This window comes from Stigmatopora argus, chromosome 8 (assembly GCF_051989625.1).
Source record: "Stigmatopora argus isolate UIUO_Sarg chromosome 8, RoL_Sarg_1.0, whole genome shotgun sequence".
In the NCBI taxonomy this organism is placed as follows: Eukaryota; Metazoa; Chordata; class Actinopteri; order Syngnathiformes; family Syngnathidae; genus Stigmatopora; species Stigmatopora argus.
The window spans coordinates 16,037,304-16,063,267 of record NC_135394.1 but is presented as its reverse complement, the minus strand read 5'-3'; the positions used below and the strand labels follow the sequence as shown (position 1 = coordinate 16,063,267).

The following is a 25,964-nucleotide window of genomic DNA, read 5'->3' as shown; positions in this document are numbered from 1 at the left end:
TTATTTTTTCCCTAAAAATCTATGTAGATTTTTTTTATTATCATGTGCTTTAACTTTATCATTTTTCCCAAAAATCAAATTTTATAAGATTTGTTAAAATTATCCTGTGCTTTGACTTCATCTATATTTCCCTAAAATGACATTTTAAAATATTTTTTTTATTATGATGTGCTTTAACTTCATCTTTTTTCCCTAAAAATCTATGTAATTTTTTATTATCATATGCTTTAACTTTATCTTTTTTTATAGTTATTATCTGCTTTGATTTCACCTAAACTAACCTAAACCTGACCTAAAATTAATTCTTGAAAATCTAATTTAGATATAATTCTTCTTGTAAATCATGTGCTTTGACTTCATCTTTTTCACTAAAATTTCTAATTTTTTCTCTCCAATTGCTTTAAAAAAACGGCTAAATAAAATACAGTTTTCCCCTTAATTATACAAATAAAATAAGCCCTTTGTTATACGATGTCAACAATGAATTTTTCACCTTTTTTCTTTCAGGTTTCAACTTAAGTCCGGAGCTCCAAGGCTGTCAGTACTCCTCCGGGCCAGAAGATGGCGCCTTCTTTCAATCCAGTGGCTTCGAGCGGGGCCTTGGCCACGTGTCGTCCGTCTACACCGAGTCGTAAACGACCTTTTTGCTTCGACATCAAACCATCTTGTGGGTGACGGCACTCGATCGACCATTTTTTTCATCATCTTTTCTCCATTTTTTTATTTTTATTTTTTTGGAATCATCACTTTCATTTTCAAACAATTTGAAAAATTCCACCGTCCAATCCGATCGCCATCAGCCAATGAGACGTGTCGGTTCACCCGTCCACTTTGATCAATTTAAAGGCATTTCTGCCACATCCAATATGGCGGATGCGAAGATATATCACGGCAATGGAAGTCTATGTAATGCGTTTTCAACCTGATTCCGTCCCAAAGAATATATAATAATCCAAAATATGCTATCAAAACTATTTAAAATATAAACGCAGCTCTTAAGAAAAAAGAAAAAAAGACATTTATGTCATTTATGGAGGTTAAAAACAACAAAATACAACAAAACAAAGAAATGGACACACCTTGAAAATGCCTATTTTTAAAAATGGATTCATAAAACTTTATTTAAAAGCCATCTTAACACACCAAAGATTGATTTTAATCACTTGTACATAGTTCGTCGACATCGATGACTACTTTGCTACTTACCAACGCACTTAATTTAGCTTTAAAATACCGATATTTAAGCAACATAATGCATTGATGTCAAACTACTGTTACAAGTGAATTGAGGAGCTTCATTCACACAAAAAAAGTCCTTTACTTCCATCTTGTGGCGGGTTTTTTTCATGGAAATAACGACATAAGCCTTCTTAAAACCTCCAGAATTCCACTTTTTATTCACATCTTTTTACCAAATGGCTATAATGTGAACATTTCCTTTTTTTTAAATAATTCAAATCGGTCTGTAATCAACATCTGCTATTGGACCAAAGCGTGGAAACAACCGTATCGTGTTGCCGTGTTGTTTTAAGAAGACAGTTTGCATTCCTCTTGTCTCATTTTGTGGCTTTTCGTCTCCAAAAAACGCTTTCTTCTACTATTGTGTATAAATGTACAGTTTGTTTACAACACCTTTTGAATGATTGCCATTTTCTCCCTTCAAGAAATAATAAATATCCGAGTGAAACCATTCATCGACGCTATTAGTGGGTATTTTTGGTTGTTTTTTTTCCCCCATTGAGGACATGGTCAAACTCTGCCCTCTAGCGGTAGGTACGTACATAGCAGCCGAGGCGCTTTTGGAAAGATTCCGTCTTAATTCTGCTTTCTTTTGTCCAGGTAGCTGCGTCGGTAGAAGTTGGCGAAGAGGACGATGAGGAAGATGGTGTAGAGGAACACGGCCACGTTGGTGGCGACGGGGAAATCGCATTGGACCAGGAGGTTGTAGCTGGTGTGGATTAGAACCAGCACAAACTGGAGCTAAATTGGAGGTAAACATTTTTTCTTTTTAAAAATGACATTTTTCTACCATCACTGGTCACTTTCTCTTTAAAATGAATACATATGTTACTACGGTACACGGTCGATTGGTCGCCCAGGATGTTTTTGATAATGACCATTTAAATCGTTGCTCAAATTCCCTAAATACAAACTGCGAATGACTATGTAGTCATACTTAATGCCCTAGTAATTATGAGGCTAAAGAAAAGCTCCAAATTTCCCGGACTTTTATTGTTTTTTTGTTGGAGAACTTGTTAAGACCGTGACTGACTGACGTCGCTTCTTAAAGGGACAACGCATGTACATACAAACTCTTCTACACTAAAAATGTCGGCTCAGTGAAACTGCTCATGGCTTTTATTGACGCGTAGACCGTGTTGTTTTACCTTGTTTTGTCGTCGGTCTTTTGGTCGTCGGTCTTTTGGTCGCCGGTCTTTTGGTCGCCGGTCTTTTGGTCGCCGGTCTTTTGGTCGCCGTCTTTTGGTCGTCGGTCTTTTGGTCATCGGTCTTTTGGTCGTCGGTCTTTTGGTCGCCGGTCTTTTGGTCGCCCGTTGTCGCGGTCGGGGCGACCAAGAGACCGGCGACCAAAAGACCGGCGACCAAAAGACCGGCGACCAAAAGACCGGCGACCAAAAGACCGGCGACCAATCGACCGCACACGTGTTACTACAGTGGTACCTCGACATACGAGTCCCCCGACATACGAGCAATTTGAGATACGAGTAACATTTTGAGCAGATATTTATCTTGAGATACGAGACAAATTTTGATATACGAGCATACAGCGTTGCATTTTTTTCTGTTTTTTTACCGTGAGTCAGTGCGAATGGTTCTCGTCGGAGGGAAAAAAACAAGATGTCTGCCGTTTGACTTTGGCCAACCTCGTTCGATGTGTCCCAGACACCAAAATGGGAAATACAGTGGTACCTCGACATAAGAGTGCCCCTGGCTTAGGAGTAATTTGAGATACGAGTAAAGTTTCGGGCAAATATTTATCTTGAGATACGAGACAAATTTTGATATACGAGCAGACAGCGGATGCGATAGGTTGCTCATAAGAACATCAATATTAATATATCATTAATATCATTTCATGTGTTTTTGCGCGGAACATAAAAAAAATTGAATTACATTTTTTTTAAATGTAAAAAAAAAAAACATTTATCCTGTTGATGCCTTTATTCTTCTTCTTATTTTTATTTCAAATACGTTTAAAGATGATATGTCTGGGCTTTGTTTTGGATTTTAGCAAATAAAATACCCCTAAAGTGCAATTTGTAGTCCAAAAATTATGGTAACGATTTTTTTTCTTCTAATAATTCCAATTGATCTCATCTCCTTCCGCCATTTTGTTTCCTTCCCATTTGTTTTCCCAGGGAGAAGTCAATCAAGCATGAGAAGAAATTGGCTTACCAGCTGCAGGCAGGTGAGGTAGGACTTCCACCACAGGTACTTGTGCATGTGAGGACCAATCGCAGCCAGGCCGTAGTACGTGTACATGACAGAATGGACCAGAGAGTTCAGCATGCCCACAAAAAACGCTGTAAAAAGTCACATGACAATTCAATGCATAGCAGAAATTGAAGATCCGTTCGCTCTTGGACTTGAACCTTAGGGCGTATTCACACCTGACCTGTTTGATTTGGACTTAACAGGCATTGTGGGAAATGCATTTTAATTAGCATCTGCGGTTAACAAGTAGCTGTCAAACCTTGGTTAATTACTCCCCTTATTAATGATTGTAATTCCCTTATTAAGTAATTAAAAAAGCAGATATTTACTCACATAGGGCGCACTTAAAAGTCTAAAAAAAATTCCATTAAGTGGATGAGGTGTCCAATCAGTATGTGCTAAATTCAAGGTTCTGTAGATGGTGCTGTATGACGCTGACAGTGGGTACATTGCTTGCTGATGCGCTATATTTATATAGTGAAAAGAGCTAAATTGAATGAAGCATGTGCGCATATCATGCTAAAAATTTAGCATGACAATATTAGCAGTTGACGATGACGTTTTCGTCTGCTACCAGTGACCAAGACGATCCGGATTAGAACCCAAATGGGTCAAACCAGATCGGGGTTACAAAAAATGTACTTAAAGTAAAAAAAAATGTTTTTAGATTAGATTATATAACTTTATTCCCGACAAATGTAAACCATACCTGCCAATTTATACGTTTTTTCCCCTATTTTATATATTTTTGGATCATTTCAAATTTTGTACGCCGTATTAAAAAACATAATAATTCCCAAATACGGGATGGATATCCATCAATCAAATCAAAAGCCTTTATTGTCATCATAAACAGCTGCTATAACAAAATTGGTGGTGCTACTCCACAAAGTGCGTTTTCCCAGCAAATGAAAAAAACATAAATAAGTAATATAAAAATATAAAAAGTTACATTCTGGCAAGGTAAATTCCAAAATATTGCACAATCAATGTTCAATATCTTAAATTGTGAAATATTTTGGAATTTACTTGCCAGGATGTGACTTTTTATATTTTTATATTACTTATTTATGGTTTTTTTTTACTGGGAAACGCACTTAATGTCATTATACGCAGCTGTGTATGATGACAATAAATTATTAATATTCATCCCGTATTCGGGATTTTTTTTTTTAAATTTTTATATGGCGTACAATTTGAAATGATCAAAAAATATATATAAAATAGGGGAAAAAACATAAGTTAGCATGTATGGCTAACATTTGTCGGGAACCAATCAGGTGACGGCATGTCAGACTGATTTTTTTTTGGCAGACGCCAAAGAAGTTTAACACTGATGAATGACAAAAACTTAATTTGTTTACTTTAGCATTTAGCATGTCACTCGACTAGTTATTTTTTTCCAACGGCTAAATGATGTTTGCGCTTGTGCGGGCTTGTCGACCAATCCCGGGACTCTTGCCAAAATTGCAATCAGAAAAGAAAAACCTGATTAAACGGACAAACGAATGATTTGGCTACGAGATGATCGACTTTGTTGGTGTGAATACGCCTTCAAGCTAGCTAAAAATGATTGGTCGCGGTACTTGAACGGTAACCTACACTGTCCCCCGGCCGTGTACTTGATGGCAAACCACCAGTTGAAGACCATGGTGGCGTGGTGGAACACGTGGAGGAACGTCAACTGGTTGTTCTTCTTCCTGAGAATGAAGATGAGCTGCTCCCAAAAAAACTTGGCTTTAATCGCGTTACCCAGAATTCCTTGTCACTGATTGTTAACCAATCAAATCGACCCATACCGTGTCACTCAGCTCAATGACTTTAGAGAAGAAGAACCACCAGCACACCCGTGCCATCTGTACAACGGGAACATTTTAATGGTAAATCATCCAAGTTATTTTCCAACCAATCAGATTTGGGAAAGGTCGCTTACCCTCATGGGTAGAGGTTTATCGCTGTAGTCCACGGGTTGACAGCGGAGGCTGTAATTGGAGAGCCAGGAAGTGATCAAGAACTAAAAAAAAATGGGGTTGAGAAATTAGGAGGGGCCGCTGGAAAAAAATACAGTAATCCCTCGAATATTGCGGCTTCACGACATCGCGTTTTTTTCTGGGGGACATTTTTGGGGGGGTTAATTTTTATTTTTGTAAGTTCATAAAAATGGGAAAATCCACGCTGAAACCCGCAAGCGGAAGCCACGCCCCTGTCCACCGCTTGCTACTAGAACTTAGCACTGAATTAAAAAAATATATATATTTATATATGCACTGGTACCTTGACATACGAGTACCCGACATACAAGCGATTTGGGATACGAGTAAAATTTGGGGAAATATTTATCTTGAGATATGAGACAAATTTTGATAGACGAGAAGACCCTCGTGTAATGTCTCTACGAGCACTGGGCGGAGCCTTGCATTTTTTCTGTGGTTTTTTTCCCGTTAGTCAGTGCGAATGGCGGCGCGATCGCTAATACGAGAGGAGTATATACTACTTCTCGTTGGCAAGTGGTCGTGCGTTATCCTATTGTGAGGACATTTGTGTGCATCATTTTGGGAATATTTTGAAGGGAAAACAAAAGCAAACAACCCTCGATAGGTTGCATCTGAAAGTCAGGCTGGAGGCGGGGCCAATAGAGCCAACCCGGGAGAAGAAAGGTATCAAAATGTCAAACAAAATTAGAATTCAGTTTAGTGTAAGGTGAGATGAAACTTATTTTTGGTGTGTCTGCATTGTAATCAAAGTTCATTTAAATTTGTTAATGTTATGTTTGTAGTTTGGCAAAGACTGCTATAGTAAACTATGGAAAATTGTTCGTATTTGGCAGTGTATTTGGTTAAGATGATTGTTCATATTCCTTGATTTTTTTTTTCTGCTTATCTTGACAGGAGTCGCAGAGGGTGCTGGAGCCTCTCCCAACTGTCTTTGGACACCCTGAATGGATGGCCAGCCAATCGCAGGACCAACGAGACAAAAGGCAACCAATCACAGCTCGTGTTAGGCTATTTAGAATGCTAAATTAGCCTAGCATGGATGTTTTTGGGATGTGTCGAGGAAATCGGAGTCCTTGGAGAAAACCCACCCAACATGCAAACTCCACCTGGCATCGAACCCTTGACCCCGACCTGCTAACCACCCAAATTTTCCATCAAATCGACAATAACGTCCAATGAAAAATGATTTTTTTTCATTTCCTTTTTCACACAGACTTATTAATTACCTCACGGAACATGTAGACGGACAATCCCACCATGGCCAAGTTGTAAAGGAGGAGAACCTTGCGCAGGTCCACGGGGTCCCTCCGCCTCATCAGCCGAGGCCCCGCCCACACCGCCACGAAGTACACCCCGACGACCACCAACACGGGGATCGGCGAGGAGACCAACGGCCACAGGTCGGTCCTCTTGTCTGCAAACGCAACATCATGTTTGAACTCATCCAACCAGTTCCTCACAAACAAAAAAGTCAAACGACAACCCGCGTAGCATCCGATTCGACCGTTTTCGACACGCGTTCTTCTCGTATTTCGGTTCGCTGCGGTTAGAACAAATTAAGTTAAGAATGGAGTCGATTAAAAAAAAAAAATTACAAAATTTAAACAGTTGAAATACCTCCATTGTCCACAAGGTGCTGGTGGACCGACAAGATCGTTTCCCAGGCGGACGCCATGTTACTGAAAAACAAAAATCCCAGTTTTGGAAACCAATTTTTTTGCCGAGAGAGAAAGTACGGCGTGTACCTCGCGTGGCGCTCTTTCAGCTCCGCCGGCAGAAAGGCGGCCTGGGCCAACCGCTCGCGACTTTTACTCAACAATGGCGAGGAATGCAGAGGAACTCGACTCGCATATTTCACGAGCCTAAACGATATGTCATAGAGTGCGTTCGCTTATGCATGCTAAATCTTTGTTGTTTTTTCCCCCCGTATGCTAGTTTCGTTGACGATCGAAGCCGTTTTTTGTCGTTGAGTATTTCGGTCGTGTCGCCACGCCATTAAGTTGGTTTTTTTTGCTGGGATTTCAGGTATTTGGCAAGATGAATCCATCGAAAGGCATGTCGGATGAGAGCCACCAAAGGGGATGTTGATAGCTGGCGGCCATCTTGGGACAGATTTGGGACTTTCTGGGAGATGGAAGGTGAGTGGTTTACTCAATTAAAAGAGGTGAATTTTTGAAAGATTAATATAGGGCTAGGTAAGATATGATAGATTTTTTTGTGGTTATGGTTAAGATAAAAATATATAGTAAGAGTATTTTTTGTTAGTAAGGCTTTTTTTCTTTAAAAAACGGCATAGTATGGTAAGGCTTTTTTTCTTTAAAAAACGACATAGTATAGTAAGGCTTTTTTTTCGTAAAACACGCCATAGTATAGTATGGCTTTTTTTCGTAATAAACGACATAGTATTGTATGGCTTTTTTTCCCGTAAAAAACGACATAGTATAGTAAGACTTTTTTCCGTAAAAAACGACATAGTACCTTATGGCTTTTTTCCGTAAAAAACGACATAGTATAGTAAGGCTTTTTTCATAAAAAACGACATAGTATAGTAAGGCTTTTTTTTCGTAAAATACGTCATAGTATAGTATGGCTTTTTTTCATAAAAAACGACATAGTATAGTAAGGCTTTTTTCATAAAAAAACGACATAGTATAGTAAGGCTTTTTTTCATAAAAAACGACATAGTATAGTAAGGCTTTTTTTCATAAAAAACGACATAGTATAGTAAGGCTTTTTTTTCGTAAAATACGTCATAGTATAGTATGGCTTTTTTTCATAAAAAACGACATTGTATAGTAAGGCTTTTTTTCATAAAAAACAACATAGTATAGTGAGGCTTTTTTTCATAAAAAACGACATAGTATAGTAAGGCTTTTTTTCATAAAAAACGACATAGTATAGTAAGGCTTTTTTTTTCTTAAAAAACGACATTGTATAGTAAGGCTTTTTTTCATAAAAAACAACATAGTATAGTGAGGCTTTTTTTCTTAAAAAACGACATTGTATAGTAAGGCTTTTTTTCATAAAAAACAACATAGTATAGTAAGGCTTTTTTTCTTAAAAAACGACAAAGTATAGTAAGGCTTTTTTCGTAAAAAACGGCATAGTATGGTAAGGCTTTATTTCTTAAAAAACGACATAGTATAGTAAGGCTTTTTTTCTTAAAAAATGACAAAGTATAGTAAGGCTTTTTTTCATAAAAAAACGACATAGTATAGTAAGGCTTTTTTTTCTTAAAAAACGACATTGTATAGTAAGGCTTTTTTTTCATAAAAAACAACATAGTATAGTAAGGCTTTTTTCTTAAAAAACGACAAAGTATAGTAAGGCTTTTTTCGTAAAAAACGGCATAGTATGGTAAGGCTTTATTTCTTAAAAAACGACATAGTATAGTAAGGCTTTTTTTCTTAAAAAATGACAAAGTATAGTAAGGCTTTTTTTCATAAAAAAACGACATAGTATAGTAAGGCTTTTTTTTCTTAAAAAACGACATTGTATAGTAAGGCTTTTTTTTCATAAAAAACAACATAGTATAGTAAGGCTTTTTTTCTTAAAAAACGACATAGTATAGTAAGGCTTTTTTTCATAAAAAACGACATAGTATAGTAAGGCTTTTTTTTCTTAAAAAACGACATTGTATAGTAAGGCTTTTTTTCATAAAAAACGACATAGTATAGTAAGGCTTTTTTTTTCTTAAAAAACAACATTGTATAGTAAGGCTTTTTTTCATAAAAAACGACATTGTATAGTAAGGCTTTTTTTCTTAAAAAACGACATAGTATAGTAAGGCTTTTTTTTTCTTAAAAAACGACATTGTATAGTAAGGCTTTTTTTCATAAAAAACAACATAGTATAGTAAGGCTTTTTTTCTTAAAAAACGACATAGTATAGTAAGGCTTTTTTTCATAAAAAACGACATAGTATAGTAAGGCTTTTTTCGTAAAAAAAACGGCATAGTATGGTAAGGCTTTATTTCTTTAAAAAACGTCATAGTATAGTAAGGCTACCCGCGACTACAAGATCTAAAAATAACAGACCTCCAAGTTCATCTGCCGCACGCACCTACCTGCTCATGTAAGTGCAGTTTCTGTGATGATCGCTTTGTAGATCTCCAGAAAAAGTATGACCAACCGCAGCAAGCTTTCTCCGAGATGCAAATCAAGCTGGATGAGATATCAAAGGCGAGCTCTGTATGCATAGCCACGCCGCAGAGTCTACCTGTTGCCCCCTGCACGTATACTGAACAGACAGCAAATTGCCAATAAAGAAGAGGAAGGCAAAAAAAAGACCAAACAGGCTCCGGAGCAATCTTCAGCCGCGAAGTTTAGCGCTGACGAGGCGCCCGATCATGACGATGACTACATGTCAGCCTGCTTAGACACCGCAGATGGCAGTGACGTCATCGGTAGGCAAAGTTACGTGCCTAAACCTCAAGCCCCTGCAAATCCAATTGCTTTCGCGAGATCCAGTAAAGAGGCTGTGTCGGAACGCGAGAGGAGTGTGATAATCTATGGCAGGGGTCGGGAACCTTTTTGAAAGAGAGAGCCATAAACAATTCCTATTTTCAAATATTATTCCTTGAGAGCCATAATCACAATTTAAAAGTCAAAACACATGAAAAAAATGCTTTTTTTCATAAAAAAACGACATAGTATAGTAAGGCTTTTTATTGTAAAAAACCACATAGTATAGTAAGGCTTTTTTGTAAAAACGACATGGTATAGTAAGGCTTTTTTCGTAAAAAACGATATAGCATAGTAGGGCTTTTTTTCTTTAAAAAACGACATAGTATAGTAAGGCTTTTTTTCTTAAAAAACGACATAGTATAGTAAGGCTTTTTTTCTCAAAAAACGACATAGTATAGTAAGGCTTTTTATTGTAAAAAAAACGACATAGTATAGTAAGGCTTTTTTTATTTTAAAAAAACGACATAGTATAGTGGGGCTTTTTTCCGTAAAAAAACGACATAGTATAGTAAGGCTTTTTTTCTTCTTAAAAACGACATTGTAGAGTAAGGATTTTTTTCATAAAAAACGACATAGTATAGTAAGGCTTTTTTTCTTAAAAAAACGACATAGTATAGTAAGGCTTTTTTTCTTAAAAAACGACATAGTATAGTAAGGCTTTTTTTCTTAAAAAACGACATAGTATAGTAAGGCTTTTTTTCATAAAAAACGACATTGTATAGTAAGGCTTTTTTTCTTAAAAAACGACATAGTATAGTAGGGCTTTTTTTCCGTAAAAAACGACATAGTATAGTAAGGCTTTTTTTCTCAAAAAACGACATAGTATAGTAAGGCTTTTTTTCTTCTTAAAAACGACATTGTAGAGTAAGGATTTTTTTCATAAAAAACGACATAGTATAGTAAGGCTTTTTTTCGTAAAAACGACATAGTATAGTAGGGCTTTTTTTCGTAAAAAACGACATAGTATAGTAAGGCTTTTTTTCGTAAAATACAACATAGTATAGTATGGCTTTTTTCGTAAAAAAACGACATAGTATAGTATGGCTTTTTTTCGTAAAAAACGACATAGTATAGTAAGGCTTTTTTCCGTAAAAAACGACATAGTATAGTATGGCTTTTTTTTCTCGTAAAAACGACATAGTATAGTAAGGCATTTTTCATAAAAAACGACATAGTATAGTAAGGCTTTTTTTTGTAAAAACGACATGGTATAGTAAGGCTTTTTTCGTAAAAAACGATATAGCATAGTAGGGCTTTTTTTCTTTAAAAAACGACATAGTATAGTAAGGCTTTTTTTCTTAAAAAACGACATAGTATAGTAAGGCTTTTTTTCTCAAAAAACGACATAGTATAGTAAGGCTTTTTATTGTAAAAAAAACGACATAGTATAGTAAGACTTTTTTTAATTTTAAAAAAACGACATAGTATAGTAGGGCTTTTTTCCGTAAAAAAACGACATAGTATAGTAAGGCTTTTTTTCTTCTTAAAAACGACATTGTAGAGTAAGGATTTTTTTCATAAAAAACGACATAGTATAGTAAGGCTTTTTTTCTTAAAAAAACGACATAGTATAGTAAGGCTTTTTTTCCTTAAAAAAACGACATAGTATAGTAAGGCTTTTTTTCTTAAAAAACGACATAGTATAGTATGGCTTTTTCGTAAAAAACGACATAGTATAGTAAGGCTTTTTTTCTCAAAAAACGACATAGTATAGTAAGGCTTTCTATTGTAAAAAAAGACATTGTATAGTAAGGCTTTTTTTCTTAAACGACATAGTATAGTAAGGCTTTTTTTCCGTAAAAAACGACATAGTATAGTAAGGCTTTTTTTCTCAAAAAACGACATAGTATAGTAAGGCTTTTTTTCTTCTTAAAAACGACATTGTAGAGTAAGGATTTTTTTCATAAAAAACGACATAGTATAGTATGGCTTTTTCGTAAAAAACGACATAGTATAGTAAGGCTTTTTTTCTTAAAAAACGACATAGTATAGTAAGGCTTTTTTTCTCAAAAAACGACATAGTATAGTAAGGCTTTCTATTGTAAAAAAACGACATTGTATAGTAAGGCTTTTTTTCTTAAAAACGACATAGTATTGTAAGGCTTTTTTTGGGTAAAAAACGACATAGTATAGTAAGGCTTTTTTTTCGTAAAAAAACGACATAGTGTAGTATGGCTTTTTTCCGTAAAAAAACAACATAGTATAGTAAGGCTTTTTTCATAAAAAACGACATTGTATAGTAAGGCTTTTTTTTCTTAAAAAACGACATAGTATAGTAAGGCTTTTTTTCGTAAAAACGACATAGTATAGTAGGGCTTTTTTTCGTAAAAAACGACATAGTATAGTAAGGCTTTTTTCGTAAAATACAACATAGTATAGTAAGGCTTTTTTTCTTCTTAAAAACGACATTGTAGAGTAAGGATTTTTTTCATAAAAACGACATAGTATAGTAAGGCTTTTTTCCGTAAAAAACGACATAGTATAGTAAGGCTTTTTTTCTTAAAAAACGACATAGTATAGTAAGGCTTTTTTTCTCAAAAAACGACATAGTATAGAAAGGCTTTTTATTGTAAAAAAACGACATAGTATAGTAAGGCTTTTTTTTCTCAAAAAACAACATAGTATAGTAAGGCTTTTTATTGTAAAAAAACGACATAGTATAGTAAGGCTTTTTTTATTTAAAAAAACGACATAGTATAGTAGGGCTTTTTTTCGTAAAATACGACATAGTATAGTATGGCTTTTTTCGTAAAAAACGACATAGTATAGTAAGGCTTTTTTTCTTAAAAAACGACATAGTATAGTAAGGCTTTTTTTCTCAAAAAACAACATAGTATAATAAGGCTTTTTTTCTCAAAAAACAACATGGTATAGTAAGGCTTTTTATTGTAAAAAGATAACATAGTATAGTAAGGCTTTTTTTGTAATAAAAAGAAAAACGACATAGTATAGTAGGGCTTTTTTTCCGTAAAAAACGACATAGTATAGTAAGGCTTTTTTTCTCAAAAAACGACATAGTATAGTAAGGCTTTTTTTCTTCTTAAAAACGACATTGTAGAGTAAGGATTTTTTTTCATAAAAAACAACATAGTATAGTAAGGCTTTTTTTCGTAAAATACGACATAGTATAGTATGGCTTTTTCGTAAAAAACGACATAGTATAGTAAGGCTTTTTTTCTTAAAAAACGACATAGTATAGTAAGGCTTTTTTTCTCAAAAAACGACATAGTATAGTAAGGCTTTCTATTGTAAAAAAACGACATTGTATAGTAAGGCTTTTTTCGTAAAAACGACATAGTATAGTAGGGCTTTTTTTCGTAAAAAACGACATAGTATAGTATGGCTTTTTTTTCGTAAAATACGACATAGTATAGTAAGGCTTTTTTTCTTAAAAAACGACATAGTATAGTAAGGCTTTTTTTCTCAAAAAACGACATAGTATAGTAAGGCTTTTTATTGTAAAAAAACGACATAGTATAGTAAGGCTTTTTTTGGGGTAAAAAATGACATAATATAGTAAGGCTTTTTTTTTCATAAAAAAACGACATAGTATAGTATGGCTTTTTTCCGTAAAAAACAACATAGTATAGTAAGGCTTTTTTCATAAAAAACGACATTGTATAGTAAGGCTTTTTTCGTAAAAACGACATAGTATAGTAGGGCTTTTTTTCGTAAAAAAACGACATAGTATAGTAAGGCTTTTTTCGTAAAATACAACATAGTATAGTATGGCTTTTTTCGTAAAAAACGACATAGTATAGTATGGCTTTATTTCTCAAAAAACGACATAGTATAGTAAGGCTTTTTTCCGTAAAAAACGACATAGTATAGTAAGGCTTTTTTTCTTAAAAACGACATAGTATAGTAAGGCTTTTTTTCTCAAAAAACGACATAGTATAGTAAGGCTTTTTATTGTAAAAAAACGACATAGTATAGTAAGGCTTTTTTTCTCAAAAAACAACATAGTATAGTAAGGCTTTTTTTCCGTAAAAAAAAAAGACATAGTATAGTAAGGCTTTTTTTTCTCAAAAAACGACATAGTATAGTAAGGCTTTTTTTCATAAAAAACGACATAGTATAGTAAGGCTTTTTTTCTTAAAAAACGACATTGTAGAGTAAGGATTTTTTTCATAAAAAACGACATAGTATAGTAAGGCTTTTTTTCGTAAAATACGACATAGTATAGTATGGCTTTTTTTGTAAAAAACGACAAAGCATAGTATGGCTTTTTTTCGTAAAAAACGACATAGTATAGTAAGGCTTTTTTCCGTAAAAACCGACATAGTATAGTATGGCTTTTTTTCTCGTAAAAACGACATAGTATAGTAAGGCTTTTTTCATAAAAAACGACATAGTATAGTAAGGCTTTTTTTTGGTAAAAAACGGCATAGTATAGTGAGGCTTTTTATTGTAAAAAACGACATAGTATAGTAAGGCTTTTTTTGGTAAAAAACGACATAGTATAGTAAGGCTTTTTTTTCGTAAAAAACGACATAGTATGGTATGGCTTTTTTCCGTAAAAAAACGACATAGTATAGTAAGGCTTTTTTCATAAAAACGACATAGTATAGTAAGGCTTTTTTTTGGTAAAAAACGACATAGTATAGTAAGGCTTTTTTTCTTAAAAAACGACATAGTATAGTAAGGCTTTTTTCGTAAAAACGACATAGTATAGTAGGGCTTTTTTTCGTAAAAAACGACATAGTATAGTAAGGCTTTTTTTCGTAAAATACAACATAGTATAGTATGGCTTTTTTCGTAAAAAACTACATAGTATAGTATGGCTTTTTTCTCAAAAAACGACATAGTATAGTAAGGCTTTTTTCCGTAAAAAAACGACATAGTAAAGTAAGGCTTTTTTTCTTCTTAAAAACGACATTGTAGAGTAAGGATTTTTTTCATAAAAAACGACATAGTATAGTAAGGCTTTTTTTCTTAAAAAAACGACATAGCATAGTAAGGCTTTTTTTCTCAAAAAACGACATAGTATAGTAAGGCTTTTTATTGTAAAAAAACGACATAGTATAGTGAGGCTTTTTTTTTTGTAAAAAACGTCATAGTATAGTAAGGCTTTTTTTTGGTAAAAAACGACATAGTATAGTAAGGCTTTTTTTCTCAAAAAACGACATAGTATAGTAAGGCTTTTTTCCGTAAAAAAACGACATAGTAAAGTAAGGCTTTTTTTCTTCTTAAAAACGACATTGTAGAGTAAGGATTTTTTTCATAAAAAACGACATAGTATAGTAAGGCTTTTTTTCTTAAAAAAACGACATAGCATAGTAAGGCTTTTTTTCTCAAAAAACGACATAGTATAGTAAGGCTTTTTTTTCGTAAAATACGTCATAGTATAGTATGGCTTTTTTTCATAAAAAACGACATTGTATAGTAAGGCTTTTTTTCATAAAAAACAACATAGTATAGTGAGGCTTTTTTTCATAAAAAACGACATAGTATAGTAAGGCTTTTTTTCATAAAAAACGACATAGTATAGTAAGGCTTTTTTTTTCTTAAAAAACGACATTGTATAGTAAGGCTTTTTTTCATAAAAAACAACATAGTATAGTGAGGCTTTTTTTCTTAAAAAACGACATTGTATAGTAAGGCTTTTTTTCATAAAAAACAACATAGTATAGTAAGGCTTTTTTTCTTAAAAAACGACAAAGTATAGTAAGGCTTTTTTCGTAAAAAACGGCATAGTATGGTAAGGCTTTATTTCTTAAAAAACGACATAGTATAGTAAGGCTTTTTTTCTTAAAAAATGACAAAGTATAGTAAGGCTTTTTTTCATAAAAAAACGACATAGTATAGTAAGGCTTTTTTTTCTTAAAAAACGACATTGTATAGTAAGGCTTTTTTTTCATAAAAAACAACATAGTATAGTAAGGCTTTTTTCTTAAAAAACGACAAAGTATAGTAAGGCTTTTTTCGTAAAAAACGGCATAGTATGGTAAGGCTTTATTTCTTAAAAAACGACATAGTATAGTAAGGCTTTTTTTCTTAAAAAATGACAAAGTATAGTAAGGCTTTTTTTCATAAAAAAACGACATAGTATAGTAAGGCTTTTTTTTCTTAAAAAACGACATTGTATAGTAAGGCTTTTTTTTCATAAAAAACAACATAGTATAGTAAGGCTTTTTTTCTTAAAAAACGACATAGTATAGTAAGGCTTTTTTTCATAAAAAACGACATAGTATAGTAAGGCTTTTTTTTCTTAAAAAACGACATTGTATAGTAAGGCTTTTTTTCATAAAAAACGACATAGTATAGTAAGGCTTTTTTTTTCTTAAAAAACAACATTGTATAGTAAGGCTTTTTTTCATAAAAAACGACATTGTATAGTAAGGCTTTTTTTCTTAAAAAACGACATAGTATAGTAAGGCTTTTTTTTTCTTAAAAAACGACATTGTATAGTAAGGCTTTTTTTCATAAAAAACAACATAGTATAGTAAGGCTTTTTTTCTTAAAAAACGACATAGTATAGTAAGGCTTTTTTTCATAAAAAACGACATAGTATAGTAAGGCTTTTTTCGTAAAAAAAACGGCATAGTATGGTAAGGCTTTATTTCTTTAAAAAACGTCATAGTATAGTAAGGCTACCCGCGACTACAAGATCTAAAAATAACAGACCTCCAAGTTCATCTGCCGCACGCACCTACCTGCTCATGTAAGTGCAGTTTCTGTGATGATCGCTTTGTAGATCTCCAGAAAAAGTATGACCAACCGCAGCAAGCTTTCTCCGAGATGCAAATCAAGCTGGATGAGATATCAAAGGCGAGCTCTGTATGCATAGCCACGCCGCAGAGTCTACCTGTTGCCCCCTGCACGTATACTGAACAGACAGCAAATTGCCAATAAAGAAGAGGAAGGCAAAAAAAAGACCAAACAGGCTCCGGAGCAATCTTCAGCCGCGAAGTTTAGCGCTGACGAGGCGCCCGATCATGACGATGACTACATGTCAGCCTGCTTAGACACCGCAGATGGCAGTGACGTCATCGGTAGGCAAAGTTACGTGCCTAAACCTCAAGCCCCTGCAAATCCAATTGCTTTCGCGAGATCCAGTAAAGAGGCTGTGTCGGAACGCGAGAGGAGTGTGATAATCTATGGCAGGGGTCGGGAACCTTTTTGAAAGAGAGAGCCATAAACAATTCCTATTTTCAAATATTATTCCTTGAGAGCCATAATCACAATTTAAAAGTCAAAACACATGAAAAAAATGCTTTTTTTCATAAAAAAACGACATAGTATAGTAAGGCTTTTTATTGTAAAAAACCACATAGTATAGTAAGGCTTTTTTGTAAAAACGACATGGTATAGTAAGGCTTTTTTCGTAAAAAACGATATAGCATAGTAGGGCTTTTTTTCTTTAAAAAACGACATAGTATAGTAAGGCTTTTTTTCTTAAAAAACGACATAGTATAGTAAGGCTTTTTTTCTCAAAAAACGACATAGTATAGTAAGGCTTTTTATTGTAAAAAAAACGACATAGTATAGTAAGGCTTTTTTTATTTTAAAAAAACGACATAGTATAGTGGGGCTTTTTTCCGTAAAAAAACGACATAGTATAGTAAGGCTTTTTTTCTTCTTAAAAACGACATTGTAGAGTAAGGATTTTTTTCATAAAAAACGACATAGTATAGTAAGGCTTTTTTTCTTAAAAAAACGACATAGTATAGTAAGGCTTTTTTTCTTAAAAAACGACATAGTATAGTAAGGCTTTTTTTCTTAAAAAACGACATAGTATAGTAAGGCTTTTTTTCATAAAAAACGACATTGTATAGTAAGGCTTTTTTTCTTAAAAAACGACATAGTATAGTAGGGCTTTTTTTCCGTAAAAAACGACATAGTATAGTAAGGCTTTTTTTCTCAAAAAACGACATAGTATAGTAAGGCTTTTTTTCTTCTTAAAAACGACATTGTAGAGTAAGGATTTTTTTCATAAAAAACGACATAGTATAGTAAGGCTTTTTTTCGTAAAAACGACATAGTATAGTAGGGCTTTTTTTCGTAAAAAACGACATAGTATAGTAAGGCTTTTTTTCGTAAAATACAACATAGTATAGTATGGCTTTTTTCGTAAAAAAACGACATAGTATAGTATGGCTTTTTTTCGTAAAAAACGACATAGTATAGTAAGGCTTTTTTCCGTAAAAAACGACATAGTATAGTATGGCTTTTTTTTCTCGTAAAAACGACATAGTATAGTAAGGCATTTTTCATAAAAAACGACATAGTATAGTAAGGCTTTTTTTTGTAAAAACGACATGGTATAGTAAGGCTTTTTTCGTAAAAAACGATATAGCATAGTAGGGCTTTTTTTCTTTAAAAAACGACATAGTATAGTAAGGCTTTTTTTCTTAAAAAACGACATAGTATAGTAAGGCTTTTTTTCTCAAAAAACGACATAGTATAGTAAGGCTTTTTATTGTAAAAAAAACGACATAGTATAGTAAGACTTTTTTTAATTTTAAAAAAACGACATAGTATAGTAGGGCTTTTTTCCGTAAAAAAACGACATAGTATAGTAAGGCTTTTTTTCTTCTTAAAAACGACATTGTAGAGTAAGGATTTTTTTCATAAAAAACGACATAGTATAGTAAGGCTTTTTTTCTTAAAAAAACGACATAGTATAGTAAGGCTTTTTTTCCTTAAAAAAACGACATAGTATAGTAAGGCTTTTTTTCTTAAAAAACGACATAGTATAGTATGGCTTTTTCGTAAAAAACGACATAGTATAGTAAGGCTTTTTTTCTCAAAAAACGACATAGTATAGTAAGGCTTTCTATTGTAAAAAAAGACATTGTATAGTAAGGCTTTTTTTCTTAAACGACATAGTATAGTAAGGCTTTTTTTCCGTAAAAAACGACATAGTATAGTAAGGCTTTTTTTCTCAAAAAACGACATAGTATAGTAAGGCTTTTTTTCTTCTTAAAAACGACATTGTAGAGTAAGGATTTTTTTCATAAAAAACGACATAGTATAGTATGGCTTTTTCGTAAAAAACGACATAGTATAGTAAGGCTTTTTTTCTTAAAAAACGACATAGTATAGTAAGGCTTTTTTTCTCAAAAAACGACATAGTATAGTAAGGCTTTCTATTGTAAAAAAACGACATTGTATAGTAAGGCTTTTTTTCTTAAAAACGACATAGTATTGTAAGGCTTTTTTTGGGTAAAAAACGACATAGTATAGTAAGGCTTTTTTTTCGTAAAAAAACGACATAGTGTAGTATGGCTTTTTTCCGTAAAAAAACAACATAGTATAGTAAGGCTTTTTTCATAAAAAACGACATTGTATAGTAAGGCTTTTTTTTCTTAAAAAACGACATAGTATAGTAAGGCTTTTTTTCGTAAAAACGACATAGTATAGTAGGGCTTTTTTTCGTAAAAAACGACATAGTATAGTAAGGCTTTTTTCGTAAAATACAACATAGTATAGTAAGGCTTTTTTTCTTCTTAAAAACGACATTGTAGAGTAAGGATTTTTTTCATAAAAACGACATAGTATAGTAAGGCTTTTTTCCGTAAAAAACGACATAGTATAGTAAGGCTTTTTTTCTTAAAAAACGACATAGTATAGTAAGGCTTTTTTTCTCAAAAAACGACATAGTATAGAAAGGCTTTTTATTGTAAAAAAACGACATAGTATAGTAAGGCTTTTTTTTCTCAAAAAACAACATAGTATAGTAAGGCTTTTTATTGTAAAAAAACGACATAGTATAGTAAGGCTTTTTTTATTTAAAAAAACGACATAGTATAGTAGGGCTTTTTTTCGTAAAATACGACATAGTATAGTATGGCTTTTTTCGTAAAAAACGACATAGTATAGTAAGGCTTTTTTTCTTAAAAAACGACATAGTATAGTAAGGCTTTTTTTCTCAAAAAACAACATAGTATAATAAGGCTTTTTTTCTCAAAAAACAACATGGTATAGTAAGGCTTTTTATTGTAAAAAGATAACATAGTATAGTAAGGCTTTTTTTGTAATAAAAAGAAAAACGACATAGTATAGTAGGGCTTTTTTTCCGTAAAAAACGACATAGTATAGTAAGGCTTTTTTTCTCAAAAAACGACATAGTATAGTAAGGCTTTTTTTCTTCTTAAAAACGACATTGTAGAGTAAGGATTTTTTTTCATAAAAAACAACATAGTATAGTAAGGCTTTTTTTCGTAAAATACGACATAGTATAGTATGGCTTTTTCGTAAAAAACGACATAGTATAGTAAGGCTTTTTTTCTTAAAAAACGACATAGTATAGTAAGGCTTTTTTTCTCAAAAAACGACATAGTATAGTAAGGCTTTCTATTGTAAAAAAACGACATTGTATAGTAAGGCTTTTTTCGTAAAAACGACATAGTATAGTAGGGCTTTTTTTCGTAAAAAACGACATAGTATAGTATGGCTTTTTTTTCGTAAAATACGACATAGTATAGTAAGGCTTTTTTTCTTAAAAAACGACATAGTATAGTAAGGCTTTTTTTCTCAAAAAACGACATAGTATAGTAAGGCTTTTTATTGTAAAAAAACGACATAGTATAGTAAGGCTTTTTTTGGGGTAAAAAATGACATAATATAGTAAGGCTTTTTTTTTCATAAAAAAACGACATAGTATAGTATGGCTTTTTTCCGTAAAAAACAACATAGTATAGTAAGGCTTTTTTCATAAAAAACGACATTGTATAGTAAGGCTTTTTTCGTAAAAACGACATAGTATAGTAGGGCTTTTTTTCGTAAAAAAACGACATAGTATAGTAAGGCTTTTTTCGTAAAATACAACATAGTATAGTATGGCTTTTTTCGTAAAAAACGACATAGTATAGTATGGCTTTATTTCTCAAAAAACGACATAGTATAGTAAGGCTTTTTTCCGTAAAAAACGACATAGTATAGTAAGGCTTTTTTTCTTAAAAACGACATAGTATAGTAAGGCTTTTTTTCTCAAAAAACGACATAGTATAGTAAGGCTTTTTATTGTAAAAAAACGACATAGTATAGTAAGGCTTTTTTTCTCAAAAAACAACATAGTATAGTAAGGCTTTTTTTCCGTAAAAAAAAAAGACATAGTATAGTAAGGCTTTTTTTTCTCAAAAAACGACATAGTATAGTAAGGCTTTTTTTCATAAAAAACGACATAGTATAGTAAGGCTTTTTTTCTTAAAAAACGACATTGTAGAGTAAGGATTTTTTTCATAAAAAACGACATAGTATAGTAAGGCTTTTTTTCGTAAAATACGACATAGTATAGTATGGCTTTTTTTGTAAAAAACGACAAAGCATAGTATGGCTTTTTTTCGTAAAAAACGACATAGTATAGTAAGGCTTTTTTCCGTAAAAACCGACATAGTATAGTATGGCTTTTTTTCTCGTAAAAACGACATAGTATAGTAAGGCTTTTTTCATAAAAAACGACATAGTATAGTAAGGCTTTTTTTTGGTAAAAAACGGCATAGTATAGTGAGGCTTTTTATTGTAAAAAACGACATAGTATAGTAAGGCTTTTTTTGGTAAAAAACGACATAGTATAGTAAGGCTTTTTTTTCGTAAAAAACGACATAGTATGGTATGGCTTTTTTCCGTAAAAAAACGACATAGTATAGTAAGGCTTTTTTCATAAAAACGACATAGTATAGTAAGGCTTTTTTTTGGTAAAAAACGACATAGTATAGTAAGGCTTTTTTTCTTAAAAAACGACATAGTATAGTAAGGCTTTTTTCGTAAAAACGACATAGTATAGTAGGGCTTTTTTTCGTAAAAAACGACATAGTATAGTAAGGCTTTTTTTCGTAAAATACAACATAGTATAGTATGGCTTTTTTCGTAAAAAACTACATAGTATAGTATGGCTTTTTTCTCAAAAAACGACATAGTATAGTAAGGCTTTTTTCCGTAAAAAAACGACATAGTAAAGTAAGGCTTTTTTTCTTCTTAAAAACGACATTGTAGAGTAAGGATTTTTTTCATAAAAAACGACATAGTATAGTAAGGCTTTTTTTCTTAAAAAAACGACATAGCATAGTAAGGCTTTTTTTCTCAAAAAACGACATAGTATAGTAAGGCTTTTTATTGTAAAAAAACGACATAGTATAGTGAGGCTTTTTTTTTTGTAAAAAACGTCATAGTATAGTAAGGCTTTTTTTTGGTAAAAAACGACATAGTATAGTAAGGCTTTTTTTCTCAAAAAACGACATAGTATAGTAAGGCTTTTTATTGTAAAAAAAACGACATAGTATAGTAAGGCTTTTTTTTGGGTAAAAAATGACATAGTATAGTAAGGCTTTTTTTTTCGTAAAAAAACGACATAGTATAGTATGGCTTTTTTCCGTAAAAAACATAGTATAGTAAGGCTTTTTTCATAAAAAACGACATTGTATAGTAAGGCTTTTTTTTCTTAAAAAACGACATAGTATAGTATGGCTTTTTTCGTAAAAAACGACATAGTATATTATGGCTTTATTTCTAAAAAAACGACATAGTATAGTAAGGCTTTTTTCATAAAAAAACGACATAGTATAGTAAGGCTTTTTTTCTCAAAAAACGACATAGTATAGTAAGGCTTTTTTCATAAAAAACGACATAGTATAGTAAGGCTTTTTTTTCTCAAAAAACGACATAGTATAGTAAGGCTTTTTTTCTCAAAAAACGACATAGTATAGTAAGGCTTTTTATTGTAAAAAAACGACATAGTATAGTAAGGCTTTTTTTATTTTAAAAAAATGACAGTATAGTAGGGCTTTTTTTCCGTAAAAAAACGACATAGTATAGTAAGGCTTTTTTTTCTTCTTAAAAACAACATTGTAGAGTAAGGATTTTTTTCATAAAAACGACATAGTATAGTAAGGCTTTTTTTCGTAAAATACGACATAGTATAGTATGGCTTTTTTCGTAAAAAACGACATAGTAAAGTAAGGCTTTTTTTCGTAAAATACAACATAGTATAGTATGGCTTTTTTCGTAAAAAACGACATAGTATAGTATGGCTTTTTTCCGTAAAAAAGGACATAGTATAGTAAGGCTTTTTTTCTCAAAAAACGACATAGTATAGTAAGGCTTTTTGTAAAAAAACGACATAGTATAGTAAGGCTTTTTTTCTTAAAAAACGACATAGTATAGTAAGGCTTTTTTTCTCAAAAAACGACATAGTATATTAAGGCTTTTTATTGTAAAAAAATGACATAGTATAGTAAGGCTTTTTTTTGTAAAAAAAAAACGACATAGTATAGTAAGGCTTTTTTTCTCAAAAAACGACATAGTATAGTAAGGCTTTCTATTGTAAAAAAACGACATAGTATAGTAAGGCTTTTTTTCTTAAAAAACGACATAGTATAGTAAGGCTTTTTTCTCAAAAAACGACATAGTATAGTAAGGCTTTTTATTGTAAAAAAACGACATTGTATAGTAAGGCTTTTTTTCTTAAAAAACGACAGTATAGTAAAGCTTTTTTTCTCAAAAAACGACATAGTATAGTAAGGCTTTTTATTGTAAAAAAACGACAGTATAGTAAGGCTTTTTTTCTTAAAAAACAACATAGTATAGTAAGGCTTTTATCTCAAAAAACGACATAGTATAGTAAGGCTTTTTATTGTAAAAAAACGACATTGTATAGTAAGGCTTTTTTTCTTAAAAAACGACATAGTATAGTAAAGCTTTTTTTCTCAAAAAACGACATAGTATAGTAAGGCTTTCTATTGTAAAAAAACGACATAGTATAGTAAGGCTTTTTTTCTTAAAAAACAACATAGTATAGTAAGGCTTTTTTCGTAAAAAACGACATAGTATAGTAAGGCTTTTTTTCGTAAAATACAACATAGTATAGTATGGCTTTTTGCGTAAAAAACGACACAGTATTGTAAGGCTTTTTTTCTCAAAAAACGACATAGTATAGTAAGGCTTTTTATTGTAAAAAAACGACATAGTATAGTAAGGCTTTTTTGTAAAAAAAAAAAAACGACATAGTATAGTAGGGCTTTTTTTCCGTTAAAAAAAAGACATAGTATAGTAAGGCTTTTTTTCTTCTTAAAAACGACATAGTATAGTAAGGCTTTTTTCCGTAAAAACCGACATAGTATAGTATGGCTTTTTTCGTAAAAAACGACAAAGCATAGTATGGCTTTTTTTCGTAAAAAACGACATAGTATAGTAAGGCTTTTTTCCGTAAAAACCGACATAGTATAGTATGGCTTTTTTTCTCGTAAAAACGACATAGTATAGTAAGGCTTTTTTCATAAAAAACGACATAGTATAGTAAGGCTTTTTTTTGGTAAAAAACGGCATAGTATAGTGAGGCTTTTTATTGTAAAAAACGACATAGTATAGTAAGGCTTTTTTTGGAAAAAATTGACATAGTATAGTAAGGCTTTTTTTCGTAAAAAACGACATAGTATAGTATGGCTTTTTTCCGTAAAAAAACGACATAGTATAGTAAGGCTTTTTTCATAAAAACGACATAGTATAGTAAGGCTTTTTTTTGGTAAAAAACGACATAGTATAGTAAGGCTTTTTTTCTTAAAAAACGACATAGTATAGTAAGGCTTTTTTCGTAAAAACGACATAGTATAGTAGGGCTTTTTTTCGTAAAAAACGACATAGTATAGTAAGGCTTTTTTTCGTAAAATACAACATAGTATAGTATGGCTTTTTTCGTAAAAAACGACATAGTATAGTATGGCTTTTTTCTCAAAAAACGACATAGTATAGTAAGGCTTTTTTCCGTAAAAAAACGACATAGTAAAGTAAGGCTTTTTTTCTTCTTAAAAACGACATTGTAGAGTAAGGATATTTTTCATAAAAAACGACATAGTATAGTAAGGCTTTTTTTCTTAAAAAACGACACAGTATAGTGAGGCTTTTTATTGTAAAAAACGACATAGTATAGTAAGGCTTTTTTTTTGTAAAATACAACATAGTATAGTATGGCTTTTTTCGTAAAAAACGACATAGTATAGTATGGCTTTATTTCTCAAAAAACGACATAGTATAGTAAGGCTTTTTTCCGTAAAAAACGACATAGTATAGTAAGGCTTTTTTTCTTAAAAACGACATAGTATAGTAAGGCTTTTTTTCTCAAAAAACGACATAGTATAGTAAGGCTTTTTATTGTAAAAAAACGACATAGTATAGTAAGGCTTTTTTTCTCAAAAAACAACGTAGTATAGTAAGGCTTTTTTTCCGTAAAAAAAAAGACATAGTATAGTAAGGCTTTTTTTTCTCAAAAAACGACATAGTATAGTAAGGCTTTTTTTCATAAAAAACGACATAGTATAGTAAGGCTTTTTTTCTTAAAAAACGACATTGTAGAGTAAGGATTTTTTTCATAAAAAACGACATAGTATAGTAAGGCTTTTTTTCGTAAAATACGACATAGTATAGTATGGCTTTTTTTGTAAAAAACGACAAAGCATAGTATGGCTTTTTTTCGTAAAAAACGACATAGTATAGTAAGGCTTTTTTCCGTAAAAACCGACATAGTATAGTATGGCTTTTTTTCTCGTAAAAACGACATAGTATAGTAAGGCTTTTTTCATAAAAAACGACATAGTATAGTAAGGCTTTTTTTTGGTAAAAAACGGCATAGTATAGTGAGGCTTTTTATTGTAAAAAACGACATAGTATAGTAAGGCTTTTTTTGGTAAAAAACGACATAGTATAGTAAGGCTTTTTTTTTGTAAAAAACGACATAGTATGGTATGGCTTTTTTCCGTAAAAAAACGACATAGTATAGTAAGGCTTTTTTCATAAAAACGACATAGTATAGTAAGGCTTTTTTTTGGTAAAAAACGACATAGTATAGTAAGGCTTTTTTTCTTAAAAAACGACATAGTATAGTAAGGCTTTTTTCGTAAAAACGACATAGTATAGTAGGGCTTTTTTTCGTAAAAAACGACATAGTATAGTAAGGCTTTTTTTCGTAAAATACAACATAGTATAGTATGGCTTTTTTCGTAAAAAACTACATAGTATAGTATGGCTTTTTTCTCAAAAAACGACATAGTATAGTAAGGCTTTTTTCCGTAAAAAAACGACATAGTAAAGTAAGGCTTTTTTTCTTCTTAAAAAC

At 31.9% G+C, this 25,964-nt stretch overlaps 2 protein-coding genes and 1 long non-coding RNA gene across 4 annotated transcripts in view; 2 read left to right on the top strand and 1 right to left on the bottom strand.

Moving 5' to 3' along the window:
- Nucleotides 1-1,692, top strand: part of glis1b (GLIS family zinc finger 1b) — an 86,372-nt gene extending 84,680 nt beyond the window's left edge. For both annotated transcript variants that reach the window (XM_077606660.1, XM_077606659.1), the window contains exon 10: nucleotides 508-1,692. In XM_077606660.1, the coding sequence (XP_077462786.1) occupies nucleotides 508-635 (128 nt within the window). In that variant the 3' untranslated portion in view covers nucleotides 636-1,692. The remainder of the gene's footprint in view (nucleotides 1-507) is intronic.
- LOC144078544 (very long chain fatty acid elongase 7-like) lies at nucleotides 1,670-9,780 on the bottom strand. Its single transcript, XM_077606685.1, has 9 exons — nucleotides 9,514-9,780; nucleotides 7,193-7,309; nucleotides 7,065-7,126; nucleotides 6,674-6,861; nucleotides 5,387-5,467; nucleotides 5,253-5,309; nucleotides 5,056-5,170; nucleotides 3,415-3,542; nucleotides 1,670-1,980 (listed from the first exon to the last, which is right to left on the bottom strand). Exons 1-9 carry the CDS (start codon nucleotides 9,519-9,521, stop codon nucleotides 1,816-1,818), a joined length of 921 nt encoding a protein of 306 aa, XP_077462811.1. The 5' UTR covers nucleotides 9,522-9,780; the 3' UTR covers nucleotides 1,670-1,815.
- A 6,671-nt stretch (nucleotides 9,781-16,451) lies between these two features.
- The window catches only part of LOC144078552 (uncharacterized), a 20,212-nt gene continuing 10,699 nt past the window's right edge, over nucleotides 16,452-25,964 (top strand). Inside the window, exon 1 of the long non-coding RNA XR_013301243.1 lies at nucleotides 16,452-16,908. This is a non-coding gene — a long non-coding RNA (uncharacterized LOC144078552). The remainder of the gene's footprint in view (nucleotides 16,909-25,964) is intronic.